At 44.6% G+C, this 25,653-nt stretch overlaps 2 protein-coding genes across 2 annotated transcripts in view; both read left to right on the forward strand.

Annotated features, from left to right (window-relative positions):
- LOC130079362 (reelin-like) overlaps positions 1-13,362 on the forward strand; it is a 50,875-nt gene extending 37,513 nt beyond the window's left edge. The window contains exons 3-5 of the mRNA XM_056244603.1: positions 2,064-2,134; positions 13,009-13,041; positions 13,259-13,362. Of these exons, the coding sequence (XP_056100578.1) occupies positions 2,064-2,134; positions 13,009-13,041; positions 13,259-13,362 (208 nt within the window). The remainder of the gene's footprint in view (positions 1-2,063; positions 2,135-13,008; positions 13,042-13,258) is intronic.
- A 97-nt stretch (positions 13,363-13,459) lies between these two features.
- Positions 13,460-25,653, forward strand: part of reln (reelin) — a gene marked incomplete at its 5' end in the record, with an annotated part of 86,479 nt that continues 74,285 nt past the window's right edge. The window contains 9 exons of the mRNA XM_056244599.1: positions 13,460-13,558; positions 13,893-13,944; positions 14,791-14,887; positions 15,618-15,858; positions 16,697-16,809; positions 20,939-21,090; positions 22,862-22,977; positions 23,631-23,839; positions 25,615-25,653. The exon at positions 25,615-25,653 is cut by the window's right edge and continues 90 nt beyond it. Coding sequence (XP_056100574.1) covers positions 13,460-13,558; positions 13,893-13,944; positions 14,791-14,887; positions 15,618-15,858; positions 16,697-16,809; positions 20,939-21,090; positions 22,862-22,977; positions 23,631-23,839; positions 25,615-25,653 — 1,118 coding nt within the window. The remainder of the gene's footprint in view (positions 13,559-13,892; positions 13,945-14,790; positions 14,888-15,617; positions 15,859-16,696; positions 16,810-20,938; positions 21,091-22,861; positions 22,978-23,630; positions 23,840-25,614) is intronic.

Below are 25,653 nucleotides of genomic sequence, written 5' to 3' on the forward strand. Positions count from 1 at the left end.
AGTGTGTGTGAGTGTGTGAAAGAGTGAGTGAGTGTGTGAGAGTGTGTGAGAGAGTGAGTGAGTGTGTGTGAGTGTGTGAAAGAGTGAGTGAGTGTGTGAGAGAGTGTGTGTGTGTGTGTGTGTGTGTGAGAGAGTGTGTAAGAGTGTGTGAGAGAGTGAGTGAGAGTGTGTGTTAGTGTGAGTATGTGTTAGTGTGTGTGAGAGTGTGTGTGAGAGTGTGCGAGAGTGAGAGTGTGTGAGAGTGTGTGTGACAGTGTGTGAGAGAGTGAGTGAGTGTTTGTTAGTGTGTGAGAGTGTGAGTGACAGTGTGTGAGAGTGTGAGTGTGCGTTAGTGTGTGAGAGTGTGTGTGACAGTGTGTGAGAGAGTGAGTGAGTGTTTGTTAGTGTGTGAGAGTGTGTGTGACAGTGTGTGAGAGAGTGAGTGAGTGTTTGTTAGTGTGTGAGAGTGTGTGTGACAGTGTGTGAGAGAGTGAGTGAGTGTTTGTTAGTGTGTGAGAGTGTGAGTGACAGTGTGTGAGAGTGTGAGTGTGCGTTAGTGTGTGAGAGTGTGTGTGACAGTGTGTGAGAGAGTGAGTGAGTGTTTGTTAGTGTGTGAGAGTGTGAGTGACAGTGTGTGTGAGAGTGTGTGACAGTGTGTGAGAGAGTGAGTGTGCGTTAGTGTGTGAGAGTGTGAGTGACAGTGTGTGAGAGTGTGAGTGTGCGTTAGTGTGTGAGAGTGTGTGTGACAGTGTGTGAGAGAGTGAGTGAGTGTTTGTTAGTGTGTGAGAGTGTGAGTGACAGTGTGTGATAGAGTGAGTGAGTGAGTGAGAGTGAGTGAGTGTTTGTTAGTGTGTGTGAGAGTGTGTGAGAGAGTGAGTGAGTGTTTGTTAGTGTGTGTGAGAGTGTGTGAGGAAACAGCGGGTCAAGGATGAGCTTTAAGAGCTGCTGCTCTTCATCACTGATGATGTTTCATCACATGCTCCGCTCAAGGAAACTATTTATTGTTGATTAATGCATAACGCAATAAAAGGAAATAAAGATTGAGGACAAACACAACCGGGAGAATCTTCACCGGACACACACTCATCTCTCTCTGGCTCTTTATTCAGACACTGTCTCAGAGGAACAGACGCATGGGAACTTAACACAATTAAAAGCATTTCAGATTTGTTCCCCTCAATTAATAACGAAATATGATGAATGAAGCGAGTCAACACTAGCCTGCCTCTCTTTGTGTTTTTGCGCTTGTGCTTTCAACTCGTATTTCACACACTTTGCTCAAGGAAGCTTTGTGTTTGAACTGTGAAATCTCTCATTAACAGCTGTGTTCAATTAGAAGATTATGAGATCAAATGATTTTCACCCAGTCAAATTACACACGCAATCTGAAAAATACATTCTTCATAAACATGCACCACACACATAATTAAAGTGTGTGTGTGTGTGTGTGTGTGTGTATGAGTGAGTGTTTCTGAAAGTGTGTGTTAGAAAGTGTTAAAAAATGATAGAAGTGTAAGTTTACAGTAAAGCAAATGCACTGAACTAAAAAAAAATATTTTATACAATGTATTTTGCAAAATAATTTGGGTGTCTAAAATTGCTAGTCAAAGTCATCAGTCATGCATCTAAACAAGCTTCAAATCTGAAGTTAATATCACAAAAGTTGAGCCGCCTGAAGGTTTTAAATGCCATTTTCATAGTAATGTCCAGCTCCGAGTGTTTGAGCTCTTGAATGATGCCTGATGTATGATGATTACTAACACATGTGACAGAGGGAACAGGCAATAAAACAGTCTTTAAAAGGCAGTAGCGTGAATCTATTGCAGATATATGTCCTCATCAGAAGCTGTTGAAGAGGTGCATGTCATACGCTGAAGGTCTGCAGGAGCAGTGTGTGTGTGTGTGTGTGTGTGTGTGTGTGAAACACTCTCCTCCTCCTGACCTCTTGACCTCTGATCGCGTCCTGACATGAAGACCTACGGCCCGATCTCAAACTTTAATCCTCTTCATCTTCTGTGGGTTATGGCTAATATTTCTCTGTCTCTCTGTGTGTGTGTGTGTGTGTGTGTGTGTGCGTCCCTCAGGGCCACAGCGACGCACCGAGGACAGATCATCTTCAAGGACGCTCTGGCGCAGCAGCTTTGTGAGCAGGGAGGTGAGGATCACACACACACACACACACACACACACACACACACACACACACACACACACACACACACACACACACACACACACAGCAGTCGGGAGGTAAGTGCAGAACACACTGGGATTCGGAGACAGGAACCATAACTTACTAAAGCCTCTCCATCCAATCAGTGGATCCAGACACTCTCGCCGTCGTGAAAACACACAATAGAAGAGCATGGAAGTGTTTCTGCGCTCACACATTAAGATTTTGAAGAAATCCATTTCAAGTTTCAAGGGCTTAAAGCTTTGAGTTGTTAAAGGAATTATAAATATCCCAGCAGGACTGAAGAACGGGGCGAATCTCCGTCAGCGATGAGACATGAGCAGATTATCACTCGAACTCGAGTTGAGACGAGATCTGAGACAGAGTCTGTGTGTGTCTGTGTGTGTGTGTGTGTGTGTGTGTGTGTGTCTGTGTGTGTGTGTGTGTGTGTCTGTGTGTGTGTATGTGTGAGAGAGAGAGTGTGTTTGAGACATGAGCAGATTATCACTCGAACTCGACTCGAGACGAGATCTGAGACAGAGCTGGAGGTTTAGAGGAGCGTGAGGAGTGTGTGTGTGTGTGTGTGTGAAAGTGTGAAAGTGTGTGACCGAGAGCTTGAGGTTTAGGGAGGAGAGCGAGGACGGTGTGTGTGTGTGTGTGTGAGAGAGAGTGTGTGAGTGTTTGTGAGAGAGAGTGAGTGAGTGTTTGTGAGAGAGAGTGAGTGTGTCAGAGTGAGAGTTTGTGTGTGTGTGTGTGTGTGTGTGTGAGAGAGTGTGAGTGTTTGTAAGAGAGAGAGAGTGTGTCAGAGTGAGAGTGTGTGTGTGTGAGAGAGAGAGTGTGAGTGTTTGTAAGAGAGAGTGAGTGTGTCAGAGTGAGAGTGTGTGTGTGTGTGTGTGTGTGTGTGTGAGAGAGAGTGTGAGTGTTTGTAAGAGAGAGAGAGTGTGTCAGAGTAAGAGTGTGTGAGTGTGTGTGAGTGTGTGTGTGTGTGTGTGTGTGTGTGTGTGTGTGTGTGTGTGTGTGTGTGTGTGTGTGTGTGTGTGTGTGTGTGTGTGTGTGTGTGTGAGAGAGAGTGTGAGAGTGTTTGTAAGAGAGAGAGAGAGTGTATGAGACCCAGAGCTGGAGGTTTAGGGAGGAGAGCGAGGATTGTGTGTGTGTGTGTGTGTGTGTGTGTGTGTGTGTGTGTGTGTGTGTGTGTGAGAGAGAGAGAGAGAGAGAGAGAGAGAGAGAGAGAGAGAGAGAGAGAGAGAGAGAGAGAGAGAGAGAGAGAGAGAGAGAGAGAGAGAGAGTGTATGAGACCAAGAGCTGGAGGTTTTAGGGAGGAGCGCGAGGATTGTGTGTGTGTGTGTGTGTGTGAGAGAGAGAGAGAGAGAGAGAGAGAGAGAGAGAGAGAGAGAGAGAGAGAGAGAGAGAGAGAGAGAGAGAGAGAGAGAGAGAGAGAGAGAGAGAGAGAGAGAGAGTGTATGAGACCAAGAGCTGGAGGTTTTAGGGAGGAGAGCGAGGATTGTGTGTGTGTGTGTGTGAGAGAGAGAGAGAGAGAGCTGGAGATGACACTAGTATATCAGAGAGTGATATCTGTGACAGGTCAGGATGAGGGAAGGGGACTCTGAACTCTGCAATTTCCAGCCGCTCCATAAATTAGGTCTTTATGGGACACTGGACTCGCATCCCTGAGGATTGATCATCGGAGAGCGAGTATAACTCACGGTGGGCGATCAGGAGAGGAGGCCGATCAGAACATGAGCAGATATATACGACAGGCCTCTGGATGGAGATGAAATAATGTCCTGCACTTCATAATATCCATCGCCAACTTTCCTCGGAGTGTCCGGCTTTGCATTAGAGAAGTTGGGAATGAACTGTTAAACTGTCAGTGTAAGCCGTCGCATTAGCACAGATCTACAGCCACAGCGCCGGAGGTAATTAAAGTTCTTAAGGAAACCAGCGAGGATTAAACTAAGCCTGAAACGAGTGCGACTGTCTGCTGTGTGTGTGTGTGTGTGTGTGTGTGTGTGTGTGTGTGTGTGTGTGTGTGTGTGTGACTGTCTGCTGTTTGAACGAGAGACTGATAGAGATCGACAGATCAACGACAGAGAAACAGATCAAAACTGTGTGTGTGTGTGTGTGTGTGTGTGTGTGTGCTCTTAGAGACACAGATTGAGTTGCAGGTAACAGCAAAGTTTATTTTGCTCTCAATGAGCACCGGACAAATAACAGGAACACAAAAAGAAAAGAGGAAGTCCAAATAAATGTCCACTGGGCCAGGAGAGCACTTCTCAAACAGGACCGCAGTGTCCGAGTCACACTGAGTTCTCTAATGAAAAGTTGGTTACATACGATTGCATAGCACTACATACAACAATGCTCTGACAAAAGACTGAACACGAGAGGATCTAAAATAGGGGAGATTAATGAAGGATTAACTAGCAACAGGTGTGACGTGAACACAGCTGATGATTAAGGATAACGAGTGGGAGGGGAACCGCCACAATGACAGCGGAGCGCATGGCGAGCTCTCAAAACAAAGCACATGTGCTTAAAAGACAACAAGTTACACAGACACAGCAGACCAGACCGAAGTCGTGGCAGTACCTGGGTGCCAGCTTACGAGAAGGCGCCCGGAAAGGCAGGTCCTTGGTGGATGGCCACACCTTCTGACCGCACACATACTGGGGAGCGGGAGTCCGGTGTGGGTCTCCTCCAGGTGCGACGACACCGACGGACAAAGGCCAAAGCAGACGTGCCCGCGGCCTCGGGTTCCTGTGCAGGGAAAAGAGGCGGTTGGTAACCCTCAGAACATTGAAAAGGAGACGCCCGTAGACGCTCCCGGCAGGGATTTGTGGGAATATTTCACCCACGATAGCTACTGGTGTGACCACGGCGAGAGGGAATGGGCAAAGGCTGCAACAGACCAACAGGAGAATGGTTAGACGTCTTATTTTGAGTGCATACCGAGAAAGCCAACACAAACTGCCTGACATCTTGGGCCATGGATGGCCACCTCGGACTCAAGTACCTGTGAGAAGTTTGATGGTGCAGTCATATGGCCGATGAGGAGGCAAGGATGTGGCCCGGGATTTACTGAAGACCTGACAAAGATCGCAGTACTCCACCGGGACTCCGGCGAGATCGGCCTCCTCAACCTAAAAAACAGAAGACACAGAGCCAGGAGACTAGGCAGAACCCAAACATGATGCAAGACAAGACTGACTCCAAAAGAACACAGAGTTGTCTCACCAATCCACGTGAGGATTGTGCTGCACCAACAACGGGTGCCCTAGGACAACTGGGGCACTCTGGGAATCTAGGAGGTACAGCTCAATCACCTCACAGTGATTGCCAGAAACAATAAGACTTGCGGACGGAGTGGAATGGGTAATGGAGGTAATAAGGAGACCATTAAGGGAGCGGACAGAGATAGGAGAGGGGAGAGGAATGGCAGGAATGCCCCACAGCACAGCAACGGAGACATCCAGGAAGTTGCCCGAGTCAATCAGGGCTGAACAGGAGTGAACAGTGTCTTTATAATTAACAGAGACATTTAGCAGGGTACGTGAGATGGTGGAGTCGAGACAAGGAGTAACCCCCACCAAGATACCCCGGATTACTGATGGGCTCCGGCTTTTAAAGGACACCGGATAGCCCGATGGCCTGGCTTCCTGCAATAAAGCCAAAGACCCCGAGTCAAACGATCCTGCTTCTCCTTAGCAATGAGACGAAGGCGCCCCACTTGCATGGGCCCGCACCAGCTGGGAGGCCGCCTCATCGCCTCGAGTAGAGCAGTCAAAAAGCGTAATTATCTCTGCTCTGAAGTCTTCGAATGTGGCACAGAATGGGGCACGAGCATCCCACACAGCCTTTGCCCAGTCGCGGGCCCTTCCTTTCAGGAGTGTGAAAGGCCACCTGGGACATAACAGGTGAGCGAAGACCAGAGAGCACTGGGACAGGAAAGCACGGCAGGAGTTGGGATCCCCGTTGTAGGGCGGCGGAGTGTTGGCATGGGGGTTCAGGCTCAGCATGAGGTAGAGAACGGCCGTACACAGCAGCTGACCTGCTGGCCAAGGCTTCCCGCTGCAGTTCCTGGATCTGGAGACTGGGATCTGCAACTTGGGCGGTCAGGCACTCAACCTCCCGTGAAGTGGCAGTTAACTGGCTGCAATGCTGTCCCAGAAGAATGCCTTGTTGACTCACTGCGGTCCTCTGACTTGCTCTGCACCTGCTGAATCCCTTTTATGGTCAGACCGTTCTGTCAGGGAGAGACACAGATTCAGTTGCAAGTAACAGAAAAGTTTATTTTGCTCTCACTGAGCACCGAAGTCCAAATAAATGTCCACTCGGCCAGGAGAGCACTTCTCAGCAGTGACTCGGTGTCCAAGTCACACTGAGTTCCCTAATGAAAGCGATGAGCGCACAGAGAGGGGCTGGGGCGGTGCATCCGAGTCTCAACAGAACAGAGAACGCCTGGGCCGGCAGTCGAGGAAACCAGGCCTGGCAGGACGGGAGGGAGAGAGTGGAAGCACGACAAAAATAAAAATGCAAACAAAAAACAAAACAGCACTTGGAGTCTGAAATGGCAAGCCAAGGCAAAACCAATCCTGGGAGCTTTCAGCGAAGCGCGTATCGAGGCTTGTATCGCTTTAGACCAATGACGTCGTTGATGGCGTCTGAAGCCTCGCTTCGGCCTGACTGGTTCAGGAGGCGGCTCAAATCTTGGCTCGACATTTTGACAGATATATAAACCCATGGTTGAAACCCAGCCACCTTCCAGTTTTAAATAATAATATTACCACTTCATCATATTATGACCTAAGAATTGATTTATACACATTTGATAGCACCATTAATTTCAAGCCAAACACGTTTATTACACAGTTATGTTATTCAACCATTTTATACCAGCAGAAAATACACATTATATTCATATAAATAGATTAGTCTATGTGGAAATTGATTTTTTTTTCTTCACCATCATTTCTAAGCCTTAACTGGCGCAAAATACAGTGTATCACAGATCACATCAGGTCATCTGTAATGTATCTGCTATACACTCTTTGACCACCAGGTGGTATTGTTAGCAAATGAAGCCACGAGAAATGAACCCGTTTGTGAACCACTCAATGCTTCACGAGGCTTCATCTCACCATCACTACAACAAGGCAAGGCAATAAAGAAGTTGGTCACAGGTGATTGCATGGCATTACATACAACAACAGTCTGACAAAAGACTGAACACTACACGAGAGGATCTAAAATAGGGGAGAGATTAATGAGGGATTAATTAGCAAAAGGTGTGACGTGAACACGACTGATAACGAGTGGGAGGGGAAGCGCCACAATGACAGCGGAGCATGACGAGCTCTCAAAACAAAGCGCATGTGCTCAGAAGACAACAAGGCACACAGACTCTTGGTGTGTGTGTGTGTGTGTGTGTGTGTGTGAGTGAGTGAGTGAGTGAGTGAGTGTGTGTGTGAGTGTGAGTGTGTGTGTGTGTGTGTGAGAGAGTGCGTGTGCGTGTGTGCGCGCGCGCGTGTGTGTGTGTGTGCGTGTGTGTGAGAGAGAGTGTGAGTGTGTGTGTGTGTGTGTGTGTGTGTGTGTGTGTGTGTGTGTGTGTGTGTGTGTGTGTGTGTGTGTGTGTTTGCAGCGGAAACGACATGTTAGTAAACAGTGTCAGTGAGTTAATATTGAACACACTATGAAATCTTCCTCTTAATTCAAACACTTGATAATGTTTTACTGGAGGATAAAGAGAAAAGCCAGAGCTGTTGCTCCGTTTCCCAACATTCATACCAAACAAACGACCACAACTGTGTTACTGTTTAATTTCCAAACTGATCTCATGATGGACATTCTCCAAAACCACAGTTTTCCCTCCTGCTATAATCGTCAGCAGTTCAGATGAGGCTGAAATACACATACGCTGAATATATACACACTTTATCTTACAGTTTCATTGTTACACGTTACATGTAGCTACTGTAGTAATAACTATACATTATTTATAATTACATGAAACTAACCCTAAACCAAACCCCAATCCTAACTCTAACCCTATAGTAAATACATGTTGTTAATTAATATTACTCAGTACTTAAATGCATAATTACACTGTAACATGGACACCTTACAATAAAGTGTAACCCTTTATTTTAAGGTGTCCTTGTTACAGTTTAATTACACATTTAAATACTGAATAATATTTATAAACAAATTGTACTTACTATAGTATTAGGGTTAGGGTTTGGTTTAGGGTTAGCTGCATGATTTAATTATGATAATTATACATAATTTACTGCAGTAAGTAAGTACATGTAACACGTGTAACAATGTCACTGTAAAATAAACGGGTTACACTTTATTTGAAGGTGTCAGTGTTACAGTGTAATTATATATTTAAGTACTGAGTAATATTAATCAACTACATGTATTTACTATAGGGTTAGGGTTTGGTTGAGGGGTATTTGCATGCAATTATGCATAAGTTACTGTTTTTACTATAGTAACTACATGTAACATATGTAACAAGGGCACTGTAAGATAAAGTGTTACCAATAAATGTTCCCTGAACTGTTGACTGAAATCAGCTAAAAGTTAAGCCGAACTCAGATATTACATTTGATTTAGAAATTTGAATGAACACAAACCTCTCGCAGCGCCTCCCAGTGGCGACTCCCTGACACTGCAGCAGTTTTTACCTGTTCCACAGACTCAGTCTCTCAGTCTCACAGTCTCAGTCTCAGTCTCACAGTCTCAGTCTCAGTCTCACAGTCTCACAGTCTCAGTCTCACAGTCTCACAGTCTCAGTCTCAGTCTCACAGTCTCACAGTCTCACAGTCTCAGTCTCACAGTCTCTCAGTCTCACAGTCTCAGTCTCACAGTCTCACAGTCTCACAGTCTCTCAGTCTCACAGTCTCACACTCACAGTCTCACACTCACAGTCTCAGTCTCACAGTCTCACAGTCTCACAGTCTCAGTCTCACAGTCTCACACTCACAGTCTCAGTCTCAGTCTCAGTCTCTCAGTCTCTCAGTCTCACAGTCTCTCAGTCTCACAGTCTCACACTCACAGTCTCAGTCTCACAGTCTCTCAGTCTCACACTCACAGTCTCACAGTCTCACACTCACAGTCTCAGTCTCACAGTCTCACAGTCTCTCAGTCTCTCAGTCTCACAGTCTCACAGTCTCTCAGTCTCACAGTCTCACAGTCTCTCAGTCTCACAGTCTCACAGTCTCACAGTCTCAGTCTCACAGTCTCACAGTCTCAGTCTCACAGTATCTCAGTCTCACAGTCTCACAGTCTCACAGTCTCACAGTCTCAGTCTCTCAGTCTCACAGTCTCAGTCTCACAGTCTCTCAGTCTCACAGTCTCACAGTCTCACAGTCTCACAGTCTCTCAGTCTCAGTCTCACAGTCTCAGTCTCACAGTCTCAGTCTCTCAGTCTCACAGTCTCAGTCTCACAGTCTCTCAGTCTCACAGTCTCACAGTCTCTCAGTCTCAGTCTCTCAGTCTCAGTCTCACAGTCTCAGTCTCAGTCTCACAGTCTCTCAGTCTCACAGTCTCACAGTCTCACAGTCTCACAGTCTCACAGTCTCTCAGTCTCACAGTCTCTCAGTCTCAGTCTCACAGTCTCTCAGTCTCACAGTCTCTCAGTCTCACAGTCACAGTCTCTCAGTCTCTCAGTCTCACAGTCTCTCACTCTCACAGTCTCAGTCTCTCAGTCTCACAGTCTCTCAGTCTCACAGTCACAGTCTCTCAGTCTCACAGTCTCTCACTCTCACAGTCTCAGTCTCTCAGTCTCTCAGTCTCTCAGTCTCTCAGTCTCTCAGTCTCTCAGTCTCACAGTCTCAGTCTCTCAGTCTCAGTCTCACAGTATCTCAGTCTCACAGTCTCAGTCTCTCAGTCTCACAGTCTCACAGTCTCACAGTCTCAGTCTCACAGTAGTCTCACAGTCTCACAGTCTCAGTCTCACAGTCTCACAGTCTCTCAGTCTCAGTCTCACAGTCTCAGTCTCAGTCGCACAGTCTCTCAGTCTCACAGTCTCACAGTCTCACAGTCTCACAGTCTCTCAGTCTCATAGTCTCTCAGTCTCTCAGTCTCTCAGTCTCTCAGTCTCTCAGTCTCTCAGTCTCAGTCTCAGTCTCACAGTCTCACAGTCTCACAGTCTCAGTCTCTCAGTCTCTCAGTCTCTCAGTCTCAGTCTCTCAGTCTCTCAGTCTCAGTCTCAGTCTCTCAGTCTCTCAGTCTCACAGTCTCTCAGTCTCACAGTCTCAGTCTCTCAGTCTCAGTCTCTCAGTCTCACAGTCTCAGTCTCTCAGTCTCAGTCTCTCAGTCTCAGTCTCACAGTCTCTCAGTCTCAGTCTCTCAGTCTCAGTCTCACAGTCTCAGTCTCACAGTCTCTCAGTCTCAGTCTCTCAGTCTCACAGTCTCACAGTCTCTCAGTCTCAGTCTCTCAGTCTCAGTCTCACAGTCTCAGTCTCAGTCTCACAGTCTCTCGGTCTCACAGTCTCACAGTCTCACAGTCTCACAGTCTCACAGTCTCATAGTCTCTCAGTCTCACAGTCTCTCAGTCTCAGTCTCAGTCTCACAGTCTCTCAGTCTCACAGTCTCTCAGTCTCACAGTCACAGTCTCTCAGTCTCACAGTCTCTCACTCTCACAGTCTCAGTCTCTCAGTCTCACAGTCTCTCAGTCTCACAGTCACAGTCTCTCAGTCTCACAGTCTCTCAGTCTCACAGTCTCAGTCTCTCAGTCTCACAGTCTCAGTCTCTCAGTCTCAGTGTCAGTCTCACAGTATCTCAGTCTCTCAGTCTCACAGTCTCACAGTCTCAGTCTCACAGTAGTCTCACAGTCTCACAGTCTCAGTCTCACAGTCTCACAGTCTCTCAGTCTCAGTCTCACAGTCTCAGTCTCAGTCGCACAGTCTCTCAGTCTCACAGTCTCACAGTCTCACAGTCTCTCAGTCTCATAGTCTCTCAGTCTCACAGTCTCACAGTCTCACAGTCTCAGTCTCACAGTCTCTCAGTCTCACAGTCTCAGTCTCTCAGTCTCTCAGTCTCACAGTCTCTCAGTCTCACAGTCTCAGTCTCTCAGTCTCTCAGTCTCTCAGTCTCTCAGTCTCTCAGTCTCTCAGTCTCAGTCTCAGTCTCTCAGTCTCAGTCTCACAGTCTCAGTCTCAGTCTCTCAGTCTCTCAGTCTCAGTCTCACAGTCTCACAGTCTCACAGTCTCAGTCTCACAGTCTCTCAGTCTCACAGTCTCAGTCTCTCAGTCTCTCAGTCTCTCAGTCTCTCAGTCTCTCAGTCTCACAGTCTCTCAGTCTCACAGTCTCAGTCTCTCAGTCTCTCAGTCTCTCAGTCTCAGTCTCACAGTCTCATAGTCTCACAGTCTCACAGTCTCAGTAAAGCTCACGAGTTCTGGAAGAAATAGGTCAGCATGAGAGGAGCGCTGCTTTATCATTATAATGTGAGGGATTATCTGAGGTTTATTGAGGAAAAAGATTGACTATATGGTTTTTGTTTTATCTGTACGCTTGAGAAGATAAAGGTTTTTCCAGGGAGGATGAAGGATCCTGGGAGTGACGTTTAATGTGGTTAATTACAGCTGGAAGTGTCATAGGCTTTAGATAAGACAGACGGAGCGGCCGGCTCTGTGGAATAAAGAGTTCAAGTCCTTATCTTGTAATGTTTCATTTCATCTGTCAAATAGTGACGTCAAAAAGAATTTATTTCAGAAGAAACATTCATCTCACCTTTTGTCATTAGAGAAAAACATTGTCACCAAAACTTTTTATTTCATTTTATTTTGAATGTGTTGTCTGGGATTTTTATAAATTTTTTATCACTGCGATTTTTATGATCTTTAGATCTGAACATTGATTAAAGTTCCAGACTTAATAGCGATGCTCTTCCTCTTCCTGTGTTTCTGTTTTCTTGGAGAAGCAAAATTACTGAAGATATTAAGTCTTCTTTATTGAAAATCAAAATGAATAGAGTTTAATCTTAAAATAATTACAAATATCTGCCAATGAGGTCAGAATAATAAACTTAATTCAAAGAGAAAACAAGATTATTCTGAGCTCATTGGCAGTCAACTCTCTTCATTTAGATTTTTCATTAAACAAGACGTAATATCTTCAGTCTTGATGCTTCTCCGGGAAATGTGTCTTGATTTAAGAATGTTTAGATATTTGTGCTGGAAAACAGGACAGAAACACTGAGGAAGAACAGCATTATTTCACTGCAGCTTCTGCCGTCTATCAAACGTTTCAAGATCTGTAAAATCAGTACTAACGTTTTTTAAGATCATGACTATTAGTTACTCTACTCGCAGAATGAGAGAGAGAGAGAGAGAGAGAGAGAGAGAGAGAGAGAGAGAGAGAGAGAGAGAGAGAGAGAGAGAGAGAGAGAGAGAGAGAGAGAGAGAGAGAAGGGAGAGAAATCGGTCAGAGTAATCGATAGTTCACCCCAAACTGAAACTCTGTCAGTAATGACTCTCCCTCATGATGTTCAACCCCGTAAGACTGTCGTTCATCTTCGGGACACAAATTAAGATATTTGTGATTAAATCTGAGAGCTGGATCAGTCCTCCATAGGCTTCTAAGTTTGGGGTGAACTATCCCTTTAACTGACATTACAGAAAGATGTTTGAGCGACCAGAGTCTGAGGATCAGAATATTTCAAACTTCTGTGTGTCGCTTACAGAATAGAGTTACGACTGAAGAAGATTAACTGTCCACCGCATGTACAATCAAAGTTCCTTAACAGACGTTTAATTTACTCATTTATTTATGCAAATTAAGTCTTAATGTGCACCAGTAGAAATGTTCCATGTGAAATAAGTTTCTGTCTTTATTTCTGTCTGTATAAGCTCCCACTGAATCTCCTCTGCGGCCCAGTCTAGGTGAGTACACACACACACACACACACACACACACACACACACACACACACACACACACACACACACACACACACACACACACACACACACACACACACACACACACACACACACACACACACACACACACACACACACACACACACACACACACACACACACACACACACACACACACACTCTCTCTCACTGTGTTCTCTCTCATGCTCGTCTCCAGCTGTGGTTGATGGTGATCACGCTGTTCTCCGAGATGATTTCGAACACAACACACAGGAAGAGCTGAATCTCAGTATCTGGTGGGTGCCGCGCTTTTTTCTTTAGCAGTGAAGCTGCTTCCCTGTTCCTGTGTGTGTGTGTGTGTGTGTGTGTGTTGTATTAGTGCATATAGACAGCAGGAAGATGAGTGTGTTGTTGTCTCAGGTCGGACTGCAGTAGCTGTGAGGTGGGAGAGCAGTGTGGAGTGATCATGCACAGGAGAGCCGTGACCTTCTGTGAGCCCTTCGGACAGAGAGATCTGGTAACTGACTCATAAAAACAGATGTAATCGAGTAAATATACAATATATACTTCGCTTGGTTTTTCCATTCACCCATCATGTTTTACAGATCATAGTGGGGATTGAATAATGTGTGGAGTTACACTGTCATATGGATGTTAGTGTGACACACTCAACAGAATATAATACAAAGAATTATACAATTAGTTTAACCAATTTACATATAAATAAAACAAAAGCCATGCAGTCGCGCCACGCCACCAGAGACGGTTCTGTCTTCCTATAGTGCCGTGACTCGTCTGCAGTCTTCATATACTGACACATGATCCCTGTGTGATGTTGTGATCTGTTTCAGACCTCGGTGGCGCTGAACACGAGCGCAGCGTCAGTCCTGCAGTTCTCTTTAGGTGAGCATCACCATCTCTCTCACACACATACTATATGCTTATGCTCAGTGGTTCTGTCTAGTTTTCCAGAACAAATATCTAAATATTCTTCAAGCAAGATACTGCACATGCATTACATAAGGAAAATACCTCCTCCCTCCCCAGCTCCTCCTGTCTCAGTCAGGATGGCAGTCGGATTCCCCTTCAATCAGAATAAGCTTTTGAATTATGTTGTACTTTAAAATCTTGAATGAATGATATCTGCAATACATTGATGTTGGTTCTGGTCTGTTTCCCCTAAGGAGGGTTGTTGCTGCTATTTGACGATAGTGGTCCTGACAGAAATAAAAGAAAAAGAACAAACACACCCAAAAGAAAAACAAAAGAAAAAAGGCACAGATGAATTAAATTCAGTTAGCTCTACATTAAGAAGAGTTGGAAATAGTCATGCATACAAGAGAAGCATATCATGATATAAAAAGGGGTAATTTAGTTGTAAATGATTAAATGATTAATGGTTTGGTAGCAAGAAAATGTGAAAATAAGTTGGGAATCAAGCTATTTCATGTCCTTATATCTTATTCATTATATTACTAAAATCAGAGTTTGAAATAAAGGATATAAAAGGTTTCCAAATATTCTCAACATTTGTTCTTGTTTTAAGTACAAACTCACTTCAATTTGATGCATTTTTCTAGAAAACAAGTCTTAATATCTTCAGTCATGTCCCTTCCCCAGTAAATATATCTTGATTTAAGTGTGTTTAGATGTTTGTGCTGGAAAACAGGGTTTGTTCATGCAGATGAATGTCTATGTGGTGATGGAGCGGAGCGATGGTTCATGAGTTTGTGTGTTTGTGTTCCTCAGGATCTGGTTCGTGTCGGTTCAGTTACTCAGACCCCAGTATCATCGTCTCCTGCGGTCTGAACACCTCTGATGACTGGATAACCTTGGAAAAGATCAGGTTTTTATCTTATTTTAGGACACGGATCACATACACCAGAGGTGTAAAGAGTCTGAGTAAAAGTACAGATACCGTACAGCGAATATGACTCAATTACAAGTACTCGAGTATCTGATCTTAACAGTACCTTTACTCCTTACTAGTATTTTACTCCTACTGAATGTAGGCTCAAAGATGCACCTCGACACCTAAGAGTCATGCCAGTCAAAATAAACAATTGATTTGTCAAAAAATGATTTGTCAAAAAATCTAAATAAAACTGAACACCTAAATATTGAAATAAATAAAGGTCAACACAACAGCCTCTTAAACATCTACAAACTCTTGAGTCTCAGTTAAGCTCAAGTGCACAAAAAGGCCATAAGTAAACCAATATCCTTCAAAAAGGTATCATAAATATAGTGGATAAAATAAAATAATGTTAAGTAAAATTAAATAGTCAATGGATGTACTGGTTTCGGCCTCATCATGATCTCATCTCCTAAATCAAACACCTGTGATTCAGTAACTACCTGCTAATGCACTCGCATTCACGAAAAGTAGCATTGTTGACCAAGTTTGGGTGAGTAAAGGCAAAACACACAAGATATAGTACCGCCAGTGCCCTTAGACCGCAATATCGCTGCTTTATAGCAGAAACAAACTGCTACAGGAAAGGTGAGGTGCCATGCTAAGTGTAATGTGTGGTTCATCTGTGGATCTCTTCAGTGTTGTTGTTCTGGTCTGGCAGGGCTCCCACTAACACCAGTACTGTGGTTCATCTGGTGCCGCTGGTCGCCGGCTGTCGAGGCGAGTCTGTGCATCTGCGCTGGAGCCAGGAGCCGGCCCCGGGGCCCGACGGATACGAGTCCTGCTGGGGTCTGGACAACATACTGGTTCTGAACGGCGCTGAGCGGCCGCCGCTGCTGGAGGACAACCTGGACCCGCTGGACACGGCCAACTGGCTCTTCTTCCCAGGAGCCACCGTCAAGGTCACAACAGAGCTTGTTATGCCAATAATGAAAGACTATATTTAAGTGTGAACTAGATGTAATGTTTTCAGACACTTAATTGACACTCATGTTAATTGCAATTAGATGAGAATGTATTATAGTCTGAATTCCTACTGTCACGGCCTGCACGTTCCCCACCGTAACATAAAGAGGATTACACATACAGTACAAACAAACGGTTTGCATTGCAAGATTATTTAATAAGAAAAAAAATGATTTGTAAAAATGAATGAGTTACAAACATATAACACCATGTCTAGGGATTTAAATAACCAAGAGAAAATACTAGTCCAATGGGACTTTTATTTATAATTTTACTTTTATTTTACTTATATTTATAATTACACATTTACAATGATGATGTTGCGATTTAGACATTCAAAATATTAACTTGAAATGTAAATATTGAAAAAGACACTAGTTTGAATTATAATCAAGTGCCGGACATGCCCTTCAGTATGTTAGTCAACACATCAAAATAAGTGCACAACAATTTAAAATGTTCTTTAAAGTTCAACTTAATTTGACATTATTACAAAGTGCACTAATAAAGTGTGTTAAGAGACAGTTATGAAAGTGTGCTCTTTAAGTGGCCTTTTATTTCATTAATATCGCATTATCTGCATAAGTGCAGTTTTTAAATATATACTTTTAAGATATGAAGTACACTACAAGTGCACATTCAGTGCACCTCTTCTCACCAGGGATTGTGATTGGATCAAGGCAGAGGCAGACGCTCATTTCTTCACCGTCGCCACTTTTTTTATGCAGTTTTGTCAGGATCCTCTGTAACTCTTCCTCTCGATCCCCTCAACAGCATGCGTGTCAGTCGGAGGGAAACTCCCTGTATTTCCATGGTGGAGAAGGACTGGAGCACAGCTTCGCCTCCACGCGTGACGTGGAGGAAGACTTCGAGAGTCCACTGTCTGGGTAAGAGAGGCTTATGAGGTGTCGGACTGCATTGTGTGGGGAGGGTGGATGAGGTGTGTGGTTGATGAGGAGTGTGTTTGATGAGGGGAGTGTGTTGATTGAGGAGTGAGGATTGGAGTAGGAGTGGGTTAGTATGAGGAGTGTGGTTGATGAGGAGTGTGGGTGATGAGGAGTGTGTTGATGAGGAGTGTGTTGATGAGGAGTGTGTTGATGAGGAGTGTGTGGATGAGGAGTGTGTTGATGAGGAGTGTGTTGATGAGGAGTGTGTTGATGAGGAGTGTGTTGATGAGGAGTGTGTTGATGAGGAGTGTGTGGATGAGGAGTGTGTTGATGAGGAGTGTGTTGATGAGGAGTGTGTTGATGAGGAGTGTGTTGATGAGGAGTGTGTGGATGAGGAGTGTGTTGATGAGGAGTGTGTTGATGAGGAGTGTGTTGATGAGGAGTGTGTTGATGAGGAGTGTGTTGATGAGGTGTGTGTTGATGAGGAGTGTGTTGATGAGAAGTGTGTTGATGATGAGTGTGTTGATGAGGAGTGTGTTGATGAGGAGTGTGTGTTGTTGATCTGCAGATGGGAGGTGTACGGAACTCAGTGTGGGGAGGTGGATGAGGAGTGTGTTGATGAGGAGTGTGTTGATGAGGAGTGTGTTGATGAGGTGTGTGTTGATGACGAGTGTGTTGATGAGGAGTGTGTGGATGAGGAGTGTGTTGATGAGGAGTGTGTGGATGAGGAGTGTGTTGATGAGGAGTGTGTGGATGAGGAGTGTGTTGATGAGGAGTGTGTGGATGAGGAGTGTGTTGATGAGGAGTGTGTTGATGAGGAGTGTGTTGATGAGGAGTGTGGTGATGAGGAGTGTGTTGATGAGGAGTGTGTTGATGAGGAGTGTGTTGATGAGGAGTGTGTTGATGAGGTGTGTGTTGATGAGGAGTGTGTTGATGAGGTGTGTGGTGATGAGGAGTGTGTTGATGAGGTGTGTGGTGATGAGGAGTGTGTGGATGAGGAGTGTGTTGATGAGGAGTGTGTTGATGAGGAGTGTGTTGATGAGGAGTGTGTTGATGAGGAGTGTGTTGATGAGGAGTGTGTTGATGAGGAGTGTGTTGATGAGGAGTGTGTGTTGTTGATCTGCAGATGGGAGGTGTACGGAACTCAGTGTGGGGAGGTGGATGAGGAGTGTGTTGATGAGGAGTGTGTTGATGAGGAGTGTGTTGATGAGGTGTGTGTTGATGACGAGTGTGTTGATGAGGAGTGTGTGGATGAGGAGTGTGTTGATGAGGAGTGTGTTGATGAGGTGTGTGTTGATGACGAGTGTGTTGATGAGGAGTGTGTGGATGAGGAGTGTGTTGATGAGGAGTGTGTTGATGAGGAGTGTGTTGATGAGGAGTGTGTTGATGAGGAGTGTGTTGATGAGGAGTGTGTTGATGAGGAGTGTGTTGATGAGGAGTGTGTTGATGAGGAGTGTGTTGATGAGGTGTGTGTTGATGAGGAGTGTGTTGATGAGGAGTGTGTTGATGAGGAGTGTGTGGATGAGGAGTGTGTGGATGAGGTGTGTGTTGATGAGGAGTGTGTTGATGAGGAGTGTGTTGATGAGGTGTGTGTTGATGAGGAGTGTGTTGATGAGGAGTGTTTTGATGAGGTGTGTGTTGATGAGGAGTGTGTTGATGAGGAGTGTGTTGATGAGGTGTGTGTTGATGAGGAGTGTGTTGATGAGAAGTGTGTTGATGAGGAGTGTGTTCATGAGGAGTGTGTTGATGATGAGTGTGTTGATGAGGAGTGTGTTCATGAGGAGTGTGTTGATGAGGTGTGTGTTGATGAGGAGTGTGTTCATGAGGAGTGTGTTGATGAGGAGTGTGTTGATGAGGAGTGTGTTGATGAGGAGTGTGTTCATGAGGAGTGTGTTGATGATGAGTGTGTTGATGAGGAGTGTGTTCATGAGGAGTGTGTTGATGAGGTGTGTGTTGATGAGGAGTGTGTTCATGAGGAGTGTGTTGATGAGGAGTGTGTGGATGAGGAGTGTGTTGATGAGGAGTGTGTTGATGAGGAGTGTGTTGATGAGGAGTGTGTTGATAAGGAGTGTGTGGATGAGGAGTGTGTTGATGAGGAGTGTGTTGATGAGGAGTGTGTGGATGAGGAGTGTGTTGATGAGGTGTGTGTTGATAAGGAGTGTGTGGATGAGGAGTGTGTGGATGAGGAGTGTGTTGATGAGGAGTGTGTGGATGAGGAGTGTGTGGATGAGGTGTGTGTTGATGAGGAGTGTGTTGATGAGGAGTGTGTTGATGAGGAGTGTGTGGATGAGGAGTGTGTTGATGAGGAGTGTGTTGATGAGGAGTGTGTTGATGAGGAGTGTGTTGATGAGGAGTGTGTGGATGAGGAGTGTGTTGATGAGGAGTGTGTTGATGAGGAGTGTGTTGATGAGGAGTGTGTTGATGAGGAGTGTGTTGATGAGGAGTGTGTGGATGAGGAGTGTGTTGATGAGGAGTGTGTTGATGAGGAGTGTGTTGATGAGGTGTGTGTTGATGAGGAGTGTGTTGATGAGGAGTGTGTTGATGAGGAGTGTGTTCATGAGGAGTGTGTTGATGAGGTGTGTGTTGATAAGGAGTGTGTGGATGAGGAGTGTGTGGATGAGGAGTGTGTTGATGAGGAGTGTGTGGATGAGGAGTGTGTGGATGAGGAGTGTGTGGATGAGGAGTGTGTGGATGAGGTGTGTGTTGATGAGGAGTGTGTTGATGAGGAGTGTGTTGATGAGGAGTGTGTTGATGAGGAGTGTGTGGATGAGGTGTGTGTTGATGAGGTGTGTGTTGATGAGGAGTGTGTGGATGAGGAGTGTGTGGATGAGGAGTGTGTTGATGAGGTGTGTGTTGATGAGGATTGTGTTGATGAGGAGTGTGTTGATGAGGAGTGTGTTGATGAGGTGTGTGTTGATGAGGTGTGTGTTGATGAGGAGTGTGTTGATGAGGAGTGTGTTGATGAGGAGTGTGTTGATGAGGAGTGTGTGGATGAGGAGTGTGTTGATGAGGAGTGTGTTGATGAGGAGTGTGTTGATGAGGAGTGTGTTGATGAGGAGTGTGTGGATGAGGAGTGTGTTGATGAGGAGTGTGTTGATGAGGTGTGTGTTGATGAGGAGTGTGTTGATGAGGAGTGTGTGGATGAGGAGTGTGTGGATGAGGTGTGTGTTGATGAGGAGTGTGTTGATGAGGAGTGTGTTGATGAGGAGTGTGTGGATGAGGAGTGTGTTGATGAGGAGTGTGTTGATGAGGAGTGTGTTGATGAGGTGTGTGTTGATGAGGAGTGTGTTGATGAGGAGTGTGTTGATGAGGAGTGTGTTCATGAGGAGTGTGTTGATGAGGTGTGTGTTGATAAGGAGTGTGTGGATGAGGAGTGTGTGGATGAGGAGTGTGTGGATGAGGAGTGTGTGGATGAGGTGTGTGTTGATGAGGAGTGTGTTGATGAGGTGTGTGTTGATAAGGAGTGTGTGGATGAGGAGTGTGTTGATGAGGAGTGTGTGGATGAGGTGTGTGTTGATGAGGAGTGTGTTGATGAGGAGTGTGTTGATGAGGAGTGTGTTGATGAGGAGTGTGTTGATGAGGAGTGTGTTCATGAGGAGTGTGTTGATGAGGAGTGTGTTGATGAGGAGTGTGTTGATGAGGAGTGTGTGGATGAGGAGTGTGTGGATGAGGAGTGTGTGGATGAGGAGTGTGTTGATGAGGAGTGTGTGGATGAGGAGTGTGTGGATGAGGAGTGTGTTGATGAGGAGTGTGTGGATGAGGAGTGTGTGGATGAGGAGTGTGTGGATGAGGAGTGTGTGGATGAGGAGTGTGTTGATGAGGAGTGTGTGGATGAGGAGTGTGTGGATGAGGAGTGTGTGGATGAGGAGTGTGTGGATGAGGAGTGTGTGGATGAGGAGTGTGTGGATGAGGAGTGTGTGGATGAGGAGTGTGTTGATGAGGAGTGTGTGGATGAGGAGTGTGTGGATGAGGAGTGTGTTGATGAGGAGTGTGTGGATGAGGAGTGTGTTGATGAGGAGTGTGTGGATGAGGTTTGTGTTGATGAGGAGTGTGTTGATGAGGAGTGTGTTGATGAGGAGTGTGTTGATGAGGAGTGTGTTGATGAGGAGTGTGTGTTGTTGATCTGCAGATGGGAGGTGTATGGAGCAGAGTACGGAGCTCAGTGTGGAGAGGTGGAGTCCGGATTAGCGCTCGTCTTTCTCGGAGATGGACAGAGGAAGGTTTGCACTCCATACCTGAACACCAGCGCCTACGGAAACCTGCGATTTCACTTCACCATGGGTATGTCTTGCTCTGGCACTTGTTCATGCACATTATCTTTTTGCTGCCGTGTGTGTTTAGTGTCTGTGTGTTCAGTGTCAAGTCAAGTCACCTTCATTTATATAGAGCTTTTAACAATACAGATGTTTCACAGCAGCTTTACAGTGATAACAGGAGATTACAGTAACAGAGTGTTTAGGCTTTACAGCAGCTCTAGAATAAAGTTATTGTCCAGCTAAAGTTAGTTTTGATTGATTCACTACTGTTGCAAAGATCATTAATTATGAATTTAGGGGCTGCTAACACGACACCGTTTCAACTGAAAACAGAAAACTGTTTGGTGGCTCGAAAACGCAAACCTTAAACAGGTTCCAATTTAGAAAAACGTTATCATCTCCGTGTAAACTTCAAAAACGTGACTCTGTGAAAATGCTTACAGCGTGCACATGCATATTACGTGTTTAGTCTATAGGTATGAACATTTGAATATACACATCTTTCTTTACAAATTGACATCGCCAAATTACTTGTCTGGCATTCATAATACAGAATTTATAGTGGTGTCCATGCCAACTGGAATCATTTTGATTAGGTTTTATCTGTACAAAGGTAAAGGGAAGGAGGCCTTCACAGGGAGAGACTAGTGGACACTTCAGGACTGCGGTGTCATCGTTTCAAGTTGCAGGTCCTTCATCAGATCTGGAGTGTGTGTGTGTGTGTGTGTGTGTGTGTGTGTGTGTGAGTGTGTCCAGGCGCAGGTCCTTCATCAGATCTGGAGTGTGTGTGTGAGTCTGTGTGTGTGTGTGAGTGTGTGTCCAGGCACAGGTCCTTCGTCAGATCTGGATACGGCCTGGATCCGGCAGGCTGCGGGAAAACCTCGGGATAAACAAAGACACTAATATTAGCGTAGATGCCATCCTTCTTATGATGTAACGAGTACATCTGGATTTAAGGGAAGTGTTCCCAGTTCCGGCTGACCTAATCTATGCAGCCTAACATTGAATTATAGAAGTCTATAGTGTGTTATGTGTATGCTAGGCCAAAGAGATGTGTTTTTAGTCTAGCTTTGAACTAACAGAATGTGTCTGCTTCCCGGACAATGGTAGGAAGACTGTTCCAGAGTTTTGGTGCTAAATAGGAAAAGGATCTCCCGCCAGCAGTCGATTTAGATATTCTAGGTATTATCAACTGGCCGGAGTTTTGAGATCGCAATAGACGTGAAGGACTATAATGCATTAAGAGCTCGCTCAAGCACTGCGGAGCTAAACCATTTAGTGCTTTGTAAGTAATAAGCAATATTTTTTTAATTTATACGATGTTTAATAGGGAGCCAATGCAGTGTTGACAGAACCGGGCTAATATGGTCATACTGACTATGGTCATAAACAAACTACAGCTGTAGTTTGTTTATTAAGCGTGCAGGGCAACCACCCAGTAGAGCATTACAGTAATCTAGCCTTGATGTCATGAACGCATGAACTAACTGTTCCGCATTTGTTATTGAGAGTGTCTTTGTGTTCAGTGTCTGTCTGTGACTGTGTGTTCAGTGTCTGTCTGTGTGTTCAGTGTCTGTCTGTGTGTTCAGTGTCTGTCTGTGTGTTCAGTGTCCGTGTGTGTGTTCAGTATTGGGATCTGTGTGTTCAGTGTCTGTCTGTGACTGTGTGTTCAGTGTCTGTCTGTGTGTTCAGTGTCCGTCTGTGTGTTCAGTGTCCGTGTGTGTGTTCAGTATTGGGATCTGTGTGTTCAGTGTCTGTGTGTGTGTTCAGTATTGGGATCTGTGTGTTCACTGCAGGTGCTGGAGGCTGCAACCCTGGAGAATCCAGCAAGAATAATGTCGTCCTCTTTGGCCGCTCAGAGGGCAGGAAAGATCATGTGCTTCTGGACATTCTGCCATACTCCGCCTACAGGGTATAGATCTTATGTAGTATATGTACAGATTTAGGTTAAAGACGACCTGTTCTGCTTCTTCCCATATTCATCTGTCTTTAGTGTGTAATGTTGCTGTATTCTCTATATCACTGTCAGTGTTTCTGAACTCCTGAAACGTCTCCATTGTAGTCTTGAGTTTCTTCCGGGAACGAACACGTCACAATATTCCTCATTATAATAATTAATGCGCAGAATAAAGGGGCGGGGCCTGGTTGAGTTAGTCAGTAGTGTGTTAAACTGGCGGTTATGGAAAGGGGCGGGACATTTCCCAAATACGCTCGAAGTGCTCGACCAATCACAACACACTGCTCCAGCCGACCAATCAGAGCACAGTGTGCTTTTCAGAAGGAGGGGCTTCATAGAGACAGGAAGTAAACAGAGCGTTACTGACAGACTGGGAAGAGAGGAGCCGCAACAATGGAGAATATGAGGAGAATAATCAACATTCAAGCAGGAAAACCTGTTCTAGTAGAGCCTGAAACAACATCAAGACTCTGAGAAAGGGCGTAACAGGTCCTGTTTAGTGTAACCATTTTCAACAGTTGCATGTTCTGTTTAGAATGTATGGTGTTTCTCTTTCCTCTGATGTCACATTCATTCAGACGTCCTCGACATGTCTTTGCTCTTTCCAGACTCCCACAGTTGTGTCCGTTGGTTTGCCCACAGAGCTCCAGACTGCAGCCACTCAGTTCTGTCTGGAGCAGAAATCTCACGGCGGGGCGAAGCGTCACGTTTGGGCTCTGGACTTCCTTCAGCTGCTGCCGGTGCTGCCCGGCGCAAACACACACCTGGTGCAGTTCTCCATCAACCTCGGCTGTGGCGCGTATCAGCCGGCCAACAGGTGCGGTGCTCACACACACACACACACACACACACACACACACACACACACACACACCTGGTGCAGTTCTCCATCAACCTCGGCTGTGGCGCGTATCAGCCGGCCAACAGGTGCGGCGCTCACACACACACACACACACACACACACACACACACACACACACACACACACACACACACACACACACACACACACACACGGTGCAGTTCTCCATCAACCTCGGCTGTGGCGCGTATCAGCCGGCCAACAGGTGCGGTGCTCACACACACACACACACACACACACACACACACACACACACACACACACACACACACACACACACCTGGTGCAGTTCTCCATCAACCTCGGCTGTGGCGCGTATCAGCCGGCCAACAGGTGCGGCGCTCACACACACACACACACGCCAGCTTTCTGTCATCATCTCTTCTGTAACAGTAGAGAATAGAATAGAACAGAAAAGAAAAAAAAAATAGAATAGAATAAAAAAGAATAGAATAAAATAGAAAAGAGAACAGAACATAATACACATAGAACATAACAGAACATCAGAAAGATGTTATAGATATAGATATAGAATAGAAACAGAATATAATTGAAAAGAACAGAACAGAACAGAAGAAAAAAGAACAAAACAGAACATAATAGAATAGATTAGATTAGAAGAGAAGAGAACAGAACAGAATATAATAGAGTAGAATAGAATGGAAGAGAACGAAAAGAGCCGAATAAAACAGAACAGACTAAAATAGAGTATAATAGAAAAGGACAGAACAAAAAAGAACAGAATAGAAAAGAACAGAATAAAATACAATAGAAAAGAAAAGTACAGAATGGAATAGAATAGAACAGAACAGAATATAAACATCAGAAAATAATAGAATAGAATAGAACTTAACAGAATATAAACATATCAGAATATAATAAAATACCATACAAAAGATAAGAACAGACAAAAGCAGAATAGATAAGAAAAGAATAGAATAGAAAAGAGCATACTAGAATAGAACAGAAAAGAACAGAACAGAACTAACCCTAACCCATAATGGAAAATAATAGAAAAGAGAACAGAATACAAAAAATAGAATAGAATAGAATAGAATAGAATAGAAAAGAACAGAACAAAACCGAACTAACCCTAACCCATAACGGAATATAATAGAAAAGATAACAGAATACAAAAAAATAGAACAGCACAGAATAGAATAGAATAGAATAGAATATATTAGAACAGAAAAGAAGAGAACAGAATACAATAGAATAAAAAAAGAACATCACAGAATAGAATGGAAAATAACAGAACAAAATAGAACAGAACTAAAAAAAAGTAGAACAGAATACAATAGAATAGAAAAGAAGAAAACAGAATAGAACATAAAAGAGAACAGAATTCAATAGAATAGAATAGAAAATAGAACAGAACATAAAAGAATAGAATAGAAAATAACAGAGCAGAAGAAAAAAATAATAGAATAGAAAAGAACAGCACAGAACAGAATAGAACAACAGAACATAACACAATAGAAAATAATAAAAATAATGGAATAGAATAGAAAAGAAGAGGACAAATAGAGCAGAACAGCACATACAGTTATATAATACAATAGAATAGAACAGAAAGGAAAAGAAGATAACAGAATACAATAGAATAGAACATAAAATAGCAGAATAGAAAATACTAGAATAGAACAAAAGAACAAAACAAAACAAAACAAAAGTGAAAGTTAACAGCATCTAGAGGCTTACAGACGGTTGTTTGCCCTTCTTCCTCTCAGCATTAGTCTGGAGTTCTCCACGAACCAGGGCCGCTCCTG

Source organism: Rhinichthys klamathensis, unplaced genomic scaffold (assembly GCF_029890125.1).
Source record: "Rhinichthys klamathensis goyatoka isolate OS25496 unplaced genomic scaffold, OSU_Roscu_1.1 h1tg001016l_1, whole genome shotgun sequence".
In the NCBI taxonomy this organism is placed as follows: domain Eukaryota; kingdom Metazoa; phylum Chordata; class Actinopteri; order Cypriniformes; family Leuciscidae; genus Rhinichthys; species Rhinichthys klamathensis.